Source organism: Schistocerca serialis, chromosome 2 (genome assembly GCF_023864345.2).
Source record: "Schistocerca serialis cubense isolate TAMUIC-IGC-003099 chromosome 2, iqSchSeri2.2, whole genome shotgun sequence".
NCBI lineage: Eukaryota > Metazoa > Arthropoda > Insecta > Orthoptera > Acrididae > Schistocerca > Schistocerca serialis.
The window spans coordinates 1,096,420,733-1,096,438,981 of NC_064639.1; the positions used below are offsets into that span (position 1 = coordinate 1,096,420,733).

The 18,249-nt window shown below is 45.2% G+C and overlaps 1 protein-coding gene across 1 annotated transcript in view; it reads right to left on the minus strand.

Moving 5' to 3' along the window:
• Positions 1–18,249, minus strand: part of LOC126458557 (chitin deacetylase 1) — a 68,361-nt gene that overhangs the window by 36,561 nt on the left and 13,551 nt on the right. Inside the window, exon 2 of the mRNA XM_050095680.1 lies at positions 935–1,086. Coding sequence (XP_049951637.1) covers positions 935–1,086 — 152 coding nt within the window. The remainder of the gene's footprint in view (positions 1–934; positions 1,087–18,249) is intronic.

Genomic DNA, 18,249 nt, shown 5'->3' on the forward strand with positions numbered 1-18,249 from the left:
TTTGACTTCCCGTTATATGTCTCCACTGGTCAAAAGTTGCCCCTGGAGGAAAGAGTGAAGTTGAGCTAAAATAGTTCGTGACGCAGCAGACAAACGGACGCAATGCTCCTAAATGGATGTATTTCTAGTTCTTGATAGAATGGGACTGAGTTTATGTGATAGTAATAGCAATTTATTTCTCGAAGGAAAATTTCTTCACTATGATTAACGTTATTGCAGAAAACGTTCCTTGCATTGTCTTCCAGTCTTTAAATTTGGTACCTTAAATTATTTTCAAGACGGGCATCGTCTCTCTAGCTCCCAAATAGCTTGGTACTGATAGAACAAGTGATTCAGAGCTATCGGAGATGGAGCGACAAGATGTGTATTGATAGTGCACATTTCTGAAAGTCTATTGTAATTTTATATTGTAGCACAAGAAATTGAGTAAAATTATTCACCGAAGTCAAAGACATTCAGATAACTGCCTGCAAGTAGAAAAATGGACAATTTTTTTGACTCACCTGCGAGGTAGCTCTTTTTGATTATCAACATTTGTAATTCAGACATCAAAGAGAATATAAGCAAACAGCTTAGTTCTTTAAAACCTATTAGGAGCTATATTTTTATTTTATTCTTTGAAGCCAGCTTCCTTCTTTTGAGGATAATCTGGAGGATGGGCAAAGGGCATCCCAACTGCAATTTTTTGGGAGAGGTTTCCAGTTCCGGCATTCGTCCGATAACCAATGAAAAAATCACCAAAGCCTTTTTCGGAACTAGGTGATTGGATCTATTTTAATTCTGAAACGAATTTTGTTTGCCTGCGTGTATTTATTTAACGAAGCGCCTGAAGCAATGTATGCCTTCAAGGGCTTTCGGGAACTCTGACGCATGCGCGGCCGGGTGGCCACTAGGACGCTGCCGCTGGACAGTTTGGAGAAACAGCGGTACTCACCGAGGACGTGCACTGGATGACGTCTCTGCAGTTGTCGCCCTCTCCGGCCACCAGTCGGAACCACTCGCCGGCGTCCTTGTCTTTGCACAGCTCTACCTCGAAACTGTCGTCTTTCTTCGCATCCTCCTGCCGCTTCACTCTGATGGACGCTCCTGTGAACACAGAACGAATGTTCGCGATTAGTTTGAAGAACGTTCTAGACAATTCGAGCAAATGCTACGGCCAGCTAGATGGCCCAATCGCAATTATGAGCGGCTACAGAGGCGGCATGGTCCAATATTTCTGCAGGGAACTTCCAATGACTTGTTGAACCCATGCCAGGTCGTGCTGCTGCAGTGCGCAGGGCAAGAGGAGGTCCGACGAGATATTTGGAAGTATACAACACTAGCTAGAGGCCACTTAAAGAAGCACCAGTTTAGAATGGCAAGATTATTGAACCGCATAATACCTCGGTTCGCTTCGAGTGGCCCACTTGCATCTCTCTGTTTGGTAGCTGCTACATCTGAAAATGCAACATTTGCTAACACACAAATAAGCGTAAAGGCTGTGAGGTGTGGGTGCTGCTATTCTGTCATTCTGTGCAATGGATTAATCTGAGATGGACCCTTCACACTATGGCTCTTGCAAGATGCAATTTCCACCCTCCCCCCCCCCCCCCCCCCCACTACTACTGAAGTCAGACAGACGCTCCTAACGTTCTAAAGAGAAATGCCTGAAAAACTTTCAGCAATAAATATCTTCTGCTGTAAGGAAATGACACAAAAATTCACAAAATTTCTTACGTAACTAGTGGGATACTTGGATAGTGGAGTAGTGCTGGTTAGTGTAAAAAAAGCATGAAACAAACGAAATTGTTATTTATTTTGCAAAAATTCTCAGAAATCACAACGGCACTTTTAGTTATGAACTGAACACGTTATTTCCTGGTTCTTCTCGGAATATGAAGTTACCTCTCAAGGATAGGATTAGCTAATGAAATTTCTATACGAAGTTTAAGATTGTTATTGACTTGGCAGAATGGCTGCGAGCCACACCTACTCAACTTGAATAATTATCCGTTAGAGTGTTGCTAGGTACAGTCGAGGCTGTCGCGTGTGAAATGCAGTGGAGTCTACTGTTGTGGAGGAAATATGGGGCTCGCAAGAGCTGTAGCGCACAATACCATAAGCTGCGATGACTGCTGTCTGCGCTGCTTGCTGCTGACAAATAAGATAACTCTCGTTCTATCTGGACTGACCTTCGCCAATCAAACTCTCCCTACGCCTTGATGAAGTCAAGGACTCCTATTCGCCCCTAGTCTAACTATTGGCGTGGTACACCGGTCAGATAACCAGTCCACCGCGATGCCACTCAAAATTCACTCACAAGCATTTAACTGTAACTCTGTCCGTTCACACCGCACAATAAGTGTGTCGGCCAACACAGTGAACAACGCTTAATGGCAAGGACTCAATACAGAGTCCCAAAAAATGGTTCAAATGGCTCTGAGCAATATGCGACTTAACTTCTGAGGTCATCAGTCGCCTAGAACTTAGAACTAATTAAACCTAACTAACCTAAGGACATCACAGACATCCATGCCCGAGGCAGGATTCGAACCTGCAACTGTAGCGGTCGCTCGGTTCTAGACTGTAGCGCCTAGAACCACACGGCCACTCCGGCCGGCATAGAGTCGCACTTCGATTCGCTCACAACAGAGGTGCTCTCCCAGTGAAATACTGAGGAGAGACTTGTTCCTTGCTCTTTGAGTACACGTACGAGCGCGCACGCTCTCGTTACGTGTTCTCGCTCCAAGAGCGACAACGGAACGGCCCCTCTCCACGCCAGACGTGAAGGGGTATATCTTTCGGTCTCTTTCGTTACTCCTTCAGCTCAAGCGTCAGAAATATCGTCTGCCAATAAGTATTGCTCTTCTAAAACGGGAGAATGACGTTTCGTTTAAGGCGACCAATCCGGAAATCTGTAACATATGCGTTTGGAGTTTGCTGTCTCCCTGTGAAAATCTCTGAAACTGCATGCTATGTGTAAAGAATGCTACACAGTGTAGCGGAATTTGCTTTTAAGCCGAACACGGGGTCGTTCCTCCTTTCCGTCGGGCAAACGCTGTCCACTCCACGGGCTGCCGCCGGCCGACGCAGATAGGCTGGGACGTCCTCTGAAGGGACTGGCGTCCTGGCGTGCGGTGTTTGCCTCTCCCGAACTAAAAGCTTTTGTGACCGTCGTGTCTTGAATGTGTGTGTGTACGCCAGCCTCGAGTATTTCAACCACAGTGCGCTTACTTGTTATTTGCATATCGTTTACATGAATTCATACAGCACTGACTTTATCTTATCGTGTTTGGGTTCAAATGAAGCGTCTTCATGTGCGGAATATGATTGTGAGGGAGGAATATGTAAGCAATGAAGGTCAGGAGACCACGATGTCTTACAACGCCAATGCGCTGAGTGACTAGCGACGCCGCAGCAGGTGATCCAATTACAGGGGGAGCACGTAACGCGTCGGTGGCAAGATCGGCGCGCGGGCGTGGCGAGAAACCAGCGGCGGGCCGGGCCGGGCCCAGGGCCGCGCGCTGTTCCGAGATGTCGAGATTACTGCAGCCAGCAGCCAGTGGCCGGCGGCCTGCGCGCCAGCCGCGTTGCACAACGGCGGGCCGCGCCGCGCCGGCGCCAAGGCGAACGGGCCGTTCCCAGCTGCGCGAGGCCTGCTCACGTGAAACCCTGCACCTCCCAGAAATACACGGCAAGCCTCACCTGCACTCCAGCTAGCGCCATCAGGGACCACCCTCATTAAAGGGACGCCCTATACTGAACTTCGTGTACTCCCAATCTGGCATGGGCGACAGCGTACAGTAATACACTACTGGCCATTAAAATTGCTACACCAAGAAGAAATGCACATGATAAACGGGTATTCATTGCAGAAATATATTATACTAGAACTGACATGTGATTACGTTTTCACGCAATTTGGGTGCATAGATCCTGAGAAATCGGTACCCAGAACAACCACCTCTGGCTGTAATAACGGCCTTGATACGCCTGGGCACCGACTCAAACAGAGCTTGGATGGCGTGTACAGGTACAGCCCCCCATGCAGCTTCAACACGATACCACAGTTCATCAAGAGTAGTGACTGGCGTATTGTGACGAGCCAGTTACTCGGCCGCCATTGACCAGACGTTTTCAGTTGGTGAGAGATCTGGAGAATATGTTGGCCAGGGCAGCAGTCGAACATTTTCTGTGTCCAGAAAGGCCCGTACAGGACCTGCAACATGCGATCGTGCATTATACTGCTGAAACGTAGGGTTTCGCAGGGATCGAATGAAGGGTAGAGCCACGGGTCGTAACACATCTGAAATGTAATGTCCACTGTTCAAAGCGCCGTCAATGCGAACAAGAGGTGACCGAGATGTGTAACCAATGGAACCCCATACCGTCACGCCGGGTGAAACGCCAGTATGGCGATGACGAATACACGCTTCCAATGTGCGTTCACCGCGATGTCGCCAAAGACGCATGCGACCATCATGTCGCTGTAAACAGAACCTGGATTCATCCGAAAAAATGACTTTTTGCCTTTCGTGCGCCCAGGTTCGTTACTGAGTACACCATGGCAGGCGCTCCTGTCTGTGATGCAGCGTCAAGGGTAACCTCAGCCATGTCTCCGAGCTGATAGTCCATGCTGCTGCAAACGTCGTCGAACTGATCGTGCAGATGGTTGTTGTCATGCAAACGTCCACATCTGTTGACTCAGGGATCGAGACGTGGCTGCACGATCCTTTACAGCCATGCGGATAAGAAGCCTGTCATTTCGACAGCTAGTGATACGAGGCCGTTGGGATCCAGCACGGCGTTCCGTATAACCCTCCTGAACCCACCGATTCCATATTCTGGTAACAGTCATTCGACCTCGACCAACGCGAGCAGGAATGTCGCTATACGATAAACCGCAATCGCGATAGGCAACAATCCGACCTTTACCAAAGTCGGAAACGTGATGGTACGCATTTATCCTCCTTCCACGAGGCATCACAACGACGTCTCACCAGGCAACATCGGCCAACTGCTGTTTGCGTATGAGAAATCGGTTGTAAACTTTCTTCATATCACCACGTTGTAGGTGTCGCCATCAACGCCAACCTTGTGTGAATGCTCCGAAAAGCTAATCATTTGCATATCACAGCATCTTCTTCCTGTCGGCTAAATTTCGCGTCTGTAGCACTTCATCTTCGTGGTGTACCAATTTTGATGGCCAGTACTGCACAATTCCAGTCACCTCCTAAAAGCCCGAATAACCACTTTTGCAACCCGGACCGCTGCGAGATTTGTAACAAGAGTGTTACTGAGTTACCGACAGGGGTATGGAGCCATGACGACTCCAGTGTCGCACTAGGATTCTCGGTTGAGGATCCACAGCGCCGACAGCCTGATCGAGGTGGAACCACAGACTCTCGACTGGGTTTTAATCTGGATAGTTTCGTGCCCAGGCGAGTATGGTAAACTCATGCTTGTGATCTTCGAACCATGCACGTGCACAGCTAGCTGTATGACACGTTGCATTCTCCTACCGGTAGATGCCATCATACTGAGGAAAAATAAACCGCATATAGCGCTGGACATGGTCCTCAACAATAGATGCATACTTTTGTTGATCCAGTGTGCCGTCCAGAATGACAAGATCAGCTAGGAAACTTCACGAAAACATTCTCTGGATTACGACGCATGCAGTGTGTTCGATTTCAGACGTTTCACGTGCACGCCAACGGTAATTTGTCGATACAGCTTAAAACGTGATATTCGGAAAGACCCCTTGGCGCCAATCAGTGGGCTTCCGGTTGAAATATTGGAGTGCAAATTGCAGCCTCCGTCCCCGATGAACAGCAGACAAGCGCCTTCTGCAGAGGCCCATACGCAACAACGTTGGCTTAGCAGTCGTTGATCAGACACCGTGGGTAACCCCATGGTTCATCTGGTCAGTCAATCGCTCAACAGACTGACCGAGGTGGCGCAGTAGTTAGCACACTGGGAACCCATTCGGGAGGACGGTTCAAACCCGTGTCCGGCGATCCTGATTAAGGTTTTCTGTGATTTCGCTAAATCGCTTCAGGCAAATACCGGGATGGTTCCTTCTAAAGGGCAGGGCCGACTTTCTTCCCAATCCTTCCCTAACCCGATTGGACCGATGACGTCGCTGTTTGGTCCCCTTCCCCAAATCCACCAAACAACCAGTTGCTCAACAGCTGCACGTATATTCGCCCTTTCACATCTTTGCAGCCGTCGTTCACTCCTGTCATCTATGGCCCTTGCCTCGGCGCCAATTTTGATAGCGTCATTTTGACATGGACGCTGTACTTTAAACACAGTGGGACGTGAACAGTTTAGGAAATGATTCCGTCCTTGACCGGAAACATAATGATAATGCCCTTCTAAAAACCTCTATATCAGGCGTCACCGGATTTGGATATGCAGGGCCATGTGGTCAGCGCTCCACTCTCCTGGCCGTTGTCAGTTTTCGTGTCCAGACCCGCCGCTTCTCAGTCAAGTTGCTCCTCAACTGGCCTCACATGGACTGAGTGCGCCCTGCTTGCCTACAGCGCTAGACCCGGACTGTCGTCTATTCAGGTGCTAGCCGACAGCGCGTAACTGCGGCGACCCACGGGAACCTGTATCACCACTGCGGCATCGCTGTTGCCATGCTCTTCTGAACGTCAGACAAATCACTCTGTTTCCACGTTACGACATCGACAGCACTGTTTTCCGTGTCCTCCCCTATACACTACATATATATCCTCCACCGTATTTGCTGCCGCCTGCCGTCTGTGAGTGGTTGTCACACAGCGACGTCGAACATAGACGGTGGCACATTAATGTGGCTGGACCATGAGGAAGGATAAACGTTCCGGTAAACATGAATACGGAAACGAGCCGTTTGTGAGGTAACTGCGAATGTGTCATTACGAGTCGACACTGCTCTCAGCATAAAATATTCTCCTTGTTATAACAGATTTGAAGTATAACTTTCCGATCAGATTGTCATCTGCTTGGCTCAAATTTCAACCATAGCCCACGTCTGAGGATTGTGGTTTAAGTATGATGGGTAACCGGCCCATTGTGCTGCTGATGTCAGCCACTGAGATCGACCTGAGGCCTGACCATGGTGTCCAAGATCACCTGACATCAGTTTGGATTTTTCTGAGGTAAAATAATTTAAATTTAGTTTGGAATTGTTGACAGCAATATTCCATGTAGTGGGTTCAGCCCCTGCCGAAAAGTATGTTCTTCAGGTAAAATAATTTAAATTCAGTTTGGAATTGTTGACAGGAACATTCCATGTGGTGAGTTCAGCCACCTGCCGGAACGGATGTTCTTCCACCCACAAAATGGCCCTTTTCTTGAGGATCTATAAGAATTGTGTATATGTGTAGCTCTAGAGTGTGGGTGAGTGTAATGGACACGTGTGTAGTCCAGAGTCATGTTTGTGTAGTGTGTTGATGATGAGAACAGGGAGAGGGTAAAACTCGGTGCCGGCAATTAGCGTACTGCTCCTCTCCAGTAGCACCGTGAGTCCCTCCAAGTGCCACGTCTCCATCCGACGATGGATCAACATCAACAGTATTACTTGCCCTCTCTTTGTGGGACGCTGCGGAGAGATATGGAATTTCATCCAGAATATTGGTGCAAAGACTGATGATCAAGGTCCTTAAGCCACCACCTCTCCTCGTCTTGCCGATCAAATACTGGCAGTGAGAATTTCATCCACCACCATTATTCGAACCGGCTTACGTACGAGGAGTCGAGCACTTCGAATAGGCGTGAATTAGCGATCTCTACCGGAGAGGCTTGTTGTCTGAGGCCATCTCGAAAAAGATCAATACTCTAGTTGACACATATATAGCAGCGAATTGTATAGTGGTGTAAAGCTTTACGAGATGATCCGGAGGGGGCTGGGGGGGGGGGGGGGGAGAATAAGAGGGGGGTGTTTGAAAGAATTCACAACTTGCTGCAGAGAAAAGTATAGTATCGCAGGAAACTGTCAAGACGCCATGTGGAACACCTCCTGTAACAGGTACGAACGCACAGTAAATTATAAAATGTCAGGTGATGAAGCATAATTTTATTTCTTGATAAGGAAGGCGATGAATGACATTTGAGCCTAATTGAATGGGAGCTAGTAGAAGAGTTTGCTTTTTAATAATGAATAATTTTGGCAGCAGGGAGTATACGAATTTCAGTTCACGTCATTCTTCTCAGATGGTATTAGATGGTGTAGACCTCAGGATTACTGCGCATTTTTCCGTGATGTGGGGTTCTACGCGATTAGCCCGAGTCAGTTTTCGGTATTAATTATGAAACCTCTTGTACATGCATAAGACTGACGGATGCGCTGCAGAGCTAACTGCAGACGATGCAGTTGTGTACCGGGAGATGAGTTTTAGAAACTTTAACGAGGTGCAGAGAGATTTCCAGATGATCGGTGTCTGGTACAGAGATTGACTGCTGACCCTAAGCACATAAATAAATGTATTGCGGTGCATATAAATAAGAGAAAATACCTAATATAATTTGACCTCAACGAATGGCGATCAGTCTCTAGAATCAGTTACAACCCTCAAGCGTCTAGGGTTTGGGAGGAACGACCACATGAATCTAGCATTGGGGGACAGCAGATTCCGGACTTAGATTTATGGATGGAACGCGTGAAAGTGGTCGCTTACAAATATCTCGTTCGAACCATTCATGAATATGGTTCGTCGGTGTGGGGCTCTTATCAAATTGAATCAACGGGAGAGTTAGAAAAGAGTTGTATGAATTGTCAAGTAGAGTAATCAGCGTGAGGCTCACAAAAATGAACAACGTATAATGAGAGAGGTAACAAAAAATACGTCCGACATATACGTCACGTAATCACGATGACGCTAAAATGAGAGTAGTTAGGACTCATACAGAAGGAGTTTGTCGGTACAAACTTGCTTCCCGAGAGTCATCCATGACTGGAATAGGGAGTGAATATGCAGACGGAGGTGATGTAACGAGCCGCGCGTTCACAAGTGGTTTCCAGTCTCACAGTCATATAGTGCCCATGATTTTTCTGCAATTTACAGTGTCACCTGAGAAATGGGTGCCTTGAAACGCACACGACCAATTTCCATTCCCATCGTTCCCCAGCCCTAGTTTGTTTCTCATCTCTAAGGACATTGTCATTGACGGGATGTTAAACACTACTCTTTCTTTCACTTCACATAAGACACACAGAAAAAAATACGAGAGATCATCGGGAGGTGTCACTCCGATACGTACGCCAATACACTAGAAAGGAAGCGAGTAACACTGATTCGAAATACTCTCTCCCGTGGCAAGTAATATGCCTTGTAGAGCGCGAGACGATAATGTTAGCATATGAAGAGCCTGTGTATGCAGTGACTCCATTCAAAGAAAATTACTTTTAACAGTCGACACGTTAAAATGTAAAGTAATACGTTACTATACATATTGTTGAAACAGAACCTGAAGGCTAGAACATTATTCACTACATGGAAAAAGTGCAAGAAAAGGACCGTTATATTGGTCGAAAGATATGAACTTTAAATGCACACGTATCGAGCTACGCAAAGGGAACACACTTGATTAACCTCTGCAGCTGGCGGCAGCGTGGAACTATGATAGAATCTCCGGTCATCCTTGTGAGCGCAGCCGCTCGCCTCTTCTGGAGAAGGCTGCTCTCTGCTGCAGACAAACTGGTTAGAGCTGTTCGCTCCGGCTCCCGATCTCCTTTTGTGGCGGGTCGTCCCAGGCTTGTGTAGCCGTTCTGCGATGCGAAGAATTCTCTGCCAACTCACTGATCTCGACTTCATACTTCCAACGTTCGGTGTCTCCTATACTGATGGACTCAGCTGCACTGTTTGGTGTTCTCCTAGAGTCTTACAGTGTTGATTCTACTTCACGAATTTGCAAACAAGATTTCAGTATTCCCAATAACTGAGGAATGTAATAATTCTTCCATGTGATACGGAACGGTCTTCGGAACTTTCTTGATAGCTAATGATAATCACAATTTTTTTCTTTTTCTATACTTAGAAAGTTGCAGAGGGCTTCTTATACGTAACTGATTATACAAAACACCATCATTAACGATATTAGATGCTCACACGAAGATCGGACGGATTTTATTCTTTTCCTTAACGTGAAAAATCTTTTGACTGCAGTATCTAACAAATGTTTATCTCACAGTATTACATTTGTAAAATCGCTACAAAGGTCTTACGAAGATTTACGTGTGAAGATGTGATCAGCTCTAATTTCTGTCTACCAGACTTGGCCCATAGACTGTGCAAGCGACTCATATGAATGTTACCAGCTGGCACTCACAGCATTTCTTTTGCTACGGCTTTTTACATGACCTCATCACGTTTAATGGACTATTACTAATTATGATACTTCGATAAAAATATAAGTAGTTTCTAGGAATCCAACAATGTACTGAATTATCCTAGTCCCTAAATCGGTTATTTTGCTTAATTTAATCCAAAAAGCCTTCATTCTTCCACTCCCAAGAATTTTTATGTTCACTAAGTACTAAAACTTTGTGTTCTGCCTTACGGCAGGTCTTGTCATCGGGGAAGCCTCGTCAGAGAGGTCCACCGCATGAGCGTCTAGGAAAGTGATTCCACTGATGATGATGAAATAATGAGGACAACACAACACGCAGTTCCTGAGCGGAGAGAACCTCCGACCCAGCCGGGAATTGAACCCGGGCCCCTTAGCACCACTAAGCTATCGGGGCGGACTTCACTAAGTACGTTGGTGTTAATGTGCTCGCAGTCGGACAGTGCAGCATTGAGCATGATTTTTAATGTGCTCAGAGAACAAAGGCGATCGTAAGTGACCCAGACTGCAGAGAGCATGCAAATTTTGTTTTCCTAGGACTGATACTCGAAAGAGCAATAGCTCAACAAAATAATGAACTTCCTCTCGTGTGAAGCCAACGGTTATTTAAATTAAAAAGGAAGGACGGAATATTCGGGTTAACGTCCAGTCAACGTCGAGGTCATTAGAGCGCGAACACATCCTCAAGGATGAGGAAGAAAATCGGTCGTGTCCTTTCAAAGGAACTATCACGGCATTTGCCCAGAGTGATTTAGGGAAACCACGGAAAACCTAAATCTGGATGCCTGGACAGGGGATTGAAATGGCGTCCTCCCGAATGGGTATCTAGCATGCTAACCACTGCGCTACCTCGCTCGGTCATTATTTAAATTCTTAGGCAGTAAACAAAATAATGCTTTTCGGGGCATGGGCACTGTTAGACAAAGAGTGGCATATCGTCTTAGCGAATGATTAAGCCAGAAGCAGGCGTCAACTTCGGAGTGTGAATAATCCATCGCACTGTGCAAGCTCTTGTGATGTAATCAGATATGAAGTGAGCTGGATCATAACGAAGCACTTTACTTTGCGTTGATCTAGATGATTTTCCTCTCCATGCCAGAAAAGGATGAAAAAAATGGTAATGTGACCACTAGAGAGAGCCTTAGGCGTACCGCCGACAGACAGCGCCGCACTTGCTGTGAGCCAGCTCTGACTTTCTTTGGCTACAGCTGACCCACTCAGCTATCAGATCAGCTTGAGTCAACAAACTAGTGGCGGTAGTATATTTCACGGTTACGTCACCAGCAGGGGCTACTGCGAGACGAAACAGATTTGTAATGGCTGGTGTACTTGTAAGGGTGACCGGATCATTTGTTTAATAAATGGTCGCCTCTCCTCCAGCGTGTCAGCTCGGCAAGTTCTGAGCTCCAGTCGTGATGCAACCAACAAGTCTCTTAGGACAGCAGCGTACGTCGTGCCTGTCTGCATTTATTGCGAAACATCCCGTGTCGACCCACGTTGGAGACAGTTCCGCAATGGAAGAATAGACAACGGGACTCTGAGATTCTTTGAACTAGATCTTACGCATAGCAGCATGCTACAAAGCACGCAATAATTACAGGCTGACAGCGGCTCCTGTCGACCTTGACACGAAATGCTTGCAGCAAAGACCTCTTGTTAGCGACCTCTTGTAACCGAAGCTTTCTGAAGGTGTGGCTTTCTCTTTGTGATAACAGGATGCAGAATATGTCTTTCTAAAAACGAATGAAATTTTGATTTTTCTTCACGTGTATGTAAGGTTAAGCGTTATGCTTTCTTCAAAGAGTCGACTATTTATTCCTGACAGGTAACTGGAATCTATTTTCTTGCTATGTCTTTCCCTTGGCTCCCCACAGTCACAGCAGATGGATGCAAGGAAGATTCCCTAAAAAAAATAAAAAAAACGAAAAAAAGAACAAAATTATGCTTTTGAAAAGAGTTAGTCCCATATTTTGAGATGCGTTCGTCACATTATTCGCTCTAGAGAAATGTCAGCTACTTCATGGTGCACTCTGAGACAAATGACACCAATTTAGATCTGGCAAGTTTATCCGCAGTTATCGCATTTTTAACGATGCTTCTAGGTTATTCTCAACAATACATTCGGGAATCAGTACGGTTCAGATGGAAGAGCACTGCGTGAGAAATTGTTGTGAAAATAAATACCTGACGATTTTACGATGAAATGGCGATGTTTTATAAGCAAACACATGTTTTTAGATAAATTTTGTTCGTTAATGCTTTTACGCAATTACAAAAACGTTTTTTCTCCTCGTAATTTCTCGTAATATCATTATTGCTGCCCATGATATGTAATTAGCGACGGAACACCTCTTCTGTCTGTCTTGCTACACGAAAAAATTGATCAATAATTATATGTAAAAATTTATGAAATTCAGTGTTTACGTTTTCGCCCTTTCAATGTAATCTAATAAACCGATTAAAAGTAAAAAATGTTCGTACCTGTTCAGAACTTTGGGCTCTGCTTTTGCGCTGAAGACCGTTAACAGCTCTTTCCCAAGGGAACAAAATGCGCTATTTGATCAGAGAAGTTTCTTTATCGAGTGCAAAGAGTTTATAAACGTCGAGAAATTTCAGAATCGCATTGTCAACACGAAGGCATTTTTGGGTGAAGATTTTTTGTGGGGAAAAGAGCGATGAAATGCGAAAACGTGATGATACGAGATGAAACTACTGTAGAAAGTCGGCACCTTCGAAACACCTGTTAGTGGCAAGGACTTTCCTTTCGCCCGCTTAACGGAGTATGCTCTTCTTCCGAGCCAGCTACCAAGTAGGTTGCAGCGTCCTTCCTGCGTTTCACGTCGTGTCGAAACAAGGATGCACAATTTTCTCTACCACAAAGATACTGCTGATACAACGTATTTCACACCGTGTCCCGATCGAAGTAGAGCGTGGTATTTCCTCCGAGAGTTGCACACTGTTGTAACTTCCACTAAATTTACTTTGCGCAGGTCATTAGTAGTATATGGTCTAAAATTGAAGAAGTGTCTCGGTCTTCAGCGATTTTGAGGAGGCGATTTAGTGAGGACTTAGTGGCCACTTTTTAGCGATCTTTTTTGTTGGTGATGCAAGCGTAAGTGAATGTTAGGTACTAACGATCAGTAACCACTACAGAAAAAAAGTTCTGTTTTCCCGCGAGACAATCACAGGTGGCGAGAAAATACACAAATTGTGCAATTACTGCAGGAATTTTGTTACCATGATTTTAGTATCTTCAGTAATACACCGTATGACTTGCGGCGTATTCTGCGAGGTACGCATCTCCTGGATGTCAGTCCAATGCCTTTGTTCCGTCGCCCTTGCTCTCTGCAGAATACTCGAGACTACTCAGTTCGATACACGTGCGAATCTTCCGTGTCTTAAAGCGAGTTAAAAAAGTTAAACTGTGAGAGCAAATGACAATACAGCTCCCATCCTGTGCTGCATTACACTCGGTCTACTTCATTATTCAATGATTTACGCTGGAAGGAACACCGTTTGTTTTTCACTCAAATCTTCCGGCCTATTAGGCCGTGGTTGAGATGTAAAACTTTCACCCAACGTTTCCTCTTGGACTGCGGGAGACATTTTCAGAGGTAAAATGGCTGGTTGAAACCAGAATTCGAGGGAGCGCCGATTATACAGGCTGTGTAGAGGGCACCACAGTCTATCACGTGACGTCGACTACGAGATTATCTCTGGTATTGCCAACATCCTCGAGAGAAAGTAATCGATCATCATTCTTATGTTGCAATGTTGACATAAAAATTTTGTCTCATTTAACACCTTCCTCTTTTCTATTAAAATTATAATGGTGTTTATAGATCTCAATTGTCTCTCTATACATACGCGCATGACAATGCGATGTTTTTCGATACGACACTTGTCTCTGCGAATTTTATTTCGTGATCACCCTCTTGGTGACGATGTTCCGCTACGGCAGATTTGTTCGTATGCCTTAGGCGGCAATTCATCTTGTGTTCAACGAGACGGGTGTCAGCACTTCTTTTTGTGGCACCAAGTGATGTCAGTACCAGCCGTGAAAGTTAATATTGTATGGTCACCGTTTTTTTTTTCTGTCCGTTTATCGTGTTCTAGTTTATTTCAGATTTTACTACGTAGCGACTGTGTCCACTGAGAAACACCTTTCTTTAGAGGAAAGTACACTATCTAATCAAAAGTATTTGGACACTTATTAGTGAACATTAATATGGGTGTGTCCACCCTTCGCCTTTATGATGATTTCTGCTGGGCACACTTTGAACGAAGTGTCCGTACATTTATGGAGTAATAGCAGGCCATTCTTCCTGAAGAACTGAAACCCAGAGAACGTAGTGATATTGGATGCTGGGTCTACAGCGAAGACGACATTTTAGCTCATCCCAAATGCGTTCTGTTGGATTCAGATTAGCTCTCTGGGCGGACCAGTCCATTTCAGGAATGTTATTGTCCACAATGCACTGACCTACAATTGCCGACTTGTCATTCTAATACAACTGTTCCTATACAGTAAACCATACACAAGGCTGTAAAATGTATTCATATTCTTCCGCATTTAATATTTTCTTAAATGCAATATGAGGACACGAAAAACACCCCCATTCTATAATACGACCTCCTTCGTGCTTCACTGATTATGTTCTCCTGGCATCCGCCAGACCCAAACGCTTCCATCGGGTGATCCATCACTCCAAATCACTTGTTTCCAGGCATACACTGTCCAGTGGTGTCCCTCTTCATACCACCTCAAGCATCGCTTGACAGTGGCTACAGAAATGGGTGGCTCATGGGGAGCTGCTAGGACCCCATTCTTTTTAACTCCCTACGCACTGTTAGTGTGCTAGCTGGACTGCTGTCCCAAGTAACGAGTGATTTCTTCTGCTGATTTCATGTGATTTTTTTACAATCACATACCGCAATGTTCGACGATCTTGGTTTGGCTGTGGTTGTCTCTTCGCGTTTCCACCTCACAATCACATTACCAAGAGGCGACTTGGGCAGCTTCAGAAGAGTCGAAATGTCCCTGACGATCTTGTTACTCAGGTTACACCCAGTAAATAGTCCACGTTCGATGTCATTGAGCTCTTCCGACCGACCCATTCCACTGTTACCGCTTTTCTTCGAACAACACAGTGCTCCCCGCTTCCTTTTATACTGACGAATAGGCCTATCGTGACATCTAGCGGTAAATTCGTTATTACGTAGGGGCGTCCAGACACTTTTGACCAGATAGAGTATAGAGTTCAATGAGCAATGTCGATGCAAAAAGTTACTCATCTACATGTCTGGAATTCTTTGTATGTCTTTGATCCCTAAGTTAGCTGCAGTAGCTTAGACGTCACAGTCGTTTGACTGCATTCTAAAAAGGGAAGCTTAGGTTTAATATCATGTCAATGACGACGTTATTAGAGACGGAATATAAGCCTCGCTAAAAGTCAGGCACGGGGAAGGAAATCAGCCGTGTCCTCTTCAAAGGAAACATCTCAACCACCTTAAGCGATTTAGGGAACCGACGGAAAAGCTAAGTTGGATATGCGGAGGATAATTTTATCGCAGTTCTGCCGAATACGAGTGTAGTGTCATTCTACTAAGCCACATCGTTCGGTCACAATTGCATTTTATACGTCTGCTAATGTTTCCTCAAGAATCTCAGCGATATCATAGATTCAGTTACAAGGTGGGCAACATTTTGAGGGAGACCCGTTTAGCATAATGAGATGCCTTGCCTGAAGTGTATTACGATCTCTTCGCTACAGAATGTTGCATTTACTAGTTTCTCAGCATTACTAGATTAATTCAGAGGCTCGGTTAATCTCTTAGCGAGTGTTTAGGAGTCCCTAAACACAGGATGCAAGTAATGCTTTCAGCACAGCATTTTCAGTGAACAGTAATTTCATTATCTTAAAAAAAGATTCAATATATCAGAAAAAAGTTAAATAAGCTTTTCAGAAGCATTTTATTGAGTTAATTGAGTGTGGATTGTGAGCAATGAGAATCATGAGTGCACACCGTTCTGATTTCCTGTGAAAGTACAATGTCACGAATATGTAGCTGAATTAGTACAGCAAGCAGGTGACAAGTACAAATTGTCTTGAAGTGTTTACCCTCACTTAGGCCTACGCTATGACAGAAACGAACGATGCCACGGATTCCACAAAGAGATGTTTTTCGCACTGATATTCTACGTTGTAATTTATTTATTCACAGGATACGTAAGATAAAACTGATTACTGCCACTGGCAAAGGTGATCCTTGCTCAAAAGTTAATAAAAAAAAATTCTGATGGTTGACTAGCCAGGTGCTGTGGCTAACATAAAATTATAAAAGCTTTCACGTTACAACTTCATACCGCACTTTGCTTCTCAGAGGATGAATACAGCTGTTGGTGTTTCCCGCCGACTACCAGATTAAACACACCACACCAACCTAAGCATCGTGAAATATTAGGTTGTTGGATAAGTTCGTAACGTTTTTGTTCTGTACGTTGGTTTTTTTGCATGATGGTATTCCGGTTGCTATTGGTTTATTTATCGATTGTAATTTTTTATTTGAATTTACATAAACATTTGGAGATATTGAGTGGAGTTGTGGACACTAGAAAATGGAGTGCCGAGTGGAGGAATCGGAACATTTCTAACGCATTCTTCTGTCAGAGTTCAATAGAGGAGTAACAGCAGCGGAGACAGTCAGAAACATTTGTGCCGTGTCTGGAGATAAGGCCATTGGTCGAAGCACGGCAAGTAAATGGTTCCTCGTTTCAAAGAGGTTCGTTTTTACATTAGTGACGCCTCCACGTTCAAGAAGACCTTCGGGGTTTGATGAAGATCGTTTCAACGCATTAATCCACAAATATCCACGTTAGTTCACTCGAGAACTGGCAGACGTGATGACCTGTGAACATTCATCCACTGTGCGTCATTTGCATCTAGTGGGGAACGTTCAAAAATCGAGTGTATGGGCACCGCATGCTCTAAGCCAAAATTACAAAAATTAGTGGATGGATATACGTGCATCTCTGCTTGCTCGTCATCAGTTGGCTCATGAGCAACACAGAACATTCCTAGCCTGTATCGTTACTGGTGACGAGAAATGGTGTCTTTATGCTAAAATAAGGTTCAAATGGCTCTGAACACTATGGGACTTAACTTCTAAGGTCATCAGTCCCCTAGAACTTAGAACTACTTAAACCTAACTAACCTAAGGACATCACTCACATCCATGCCCGAGGCAGGATTCGAACCTGCGACCGTAGCGGTCACGCGGTTCCAGACTGAAGCGCCTAGAACCGCACGGCCACACCGGCCGGCCCGCTAAAATAAGGAAAAGAAAGGAATGACTGAGCCCAAACAAAGCAGAAACTCCCCGTACGGAGACCTCTGTGCACCCACAAAACAATGTTATGCATGTGGTGGAACAGCGACGGTATGGTGTACTACGAATTGCTTCCCCGAGATGTAACCATCACAGCTGACATTTATTGTCAACAACTGAGACGTCTTGCAGACGCTATTCAAGAACAACGACCAGGAAGACTGTGTGAAGCGATGCTAGTCCACGATAACGCCAGCCCTCATTCTGCTAGTTTGAGAGAAAACGCTATACAGTAGTTAGGTTGGGAAATCATTCCGTACCTACCTATTCACCTGATGTTGCGCCCTCAGATTTCAACTTTTTCCGCTCCCTATCGAATAACATTCAAGGAACTTCCTTTCCGGATGAAAATGCGCTCCGAACGTGTTCTTCCCCTCAAAGCCTGGTGATTTCTCCAGTCGCGGAACCGAAATGTCACCCTACCTTAGGCCGACGGTTGTAAATAATGAAGGAGAATATATTATTGATGACTAAAGTCTCTGGTACTTGTGTCTGTTGCTTGTGGAAAACTGCTACGAATTTATGTACCAATCGGAAATGAAA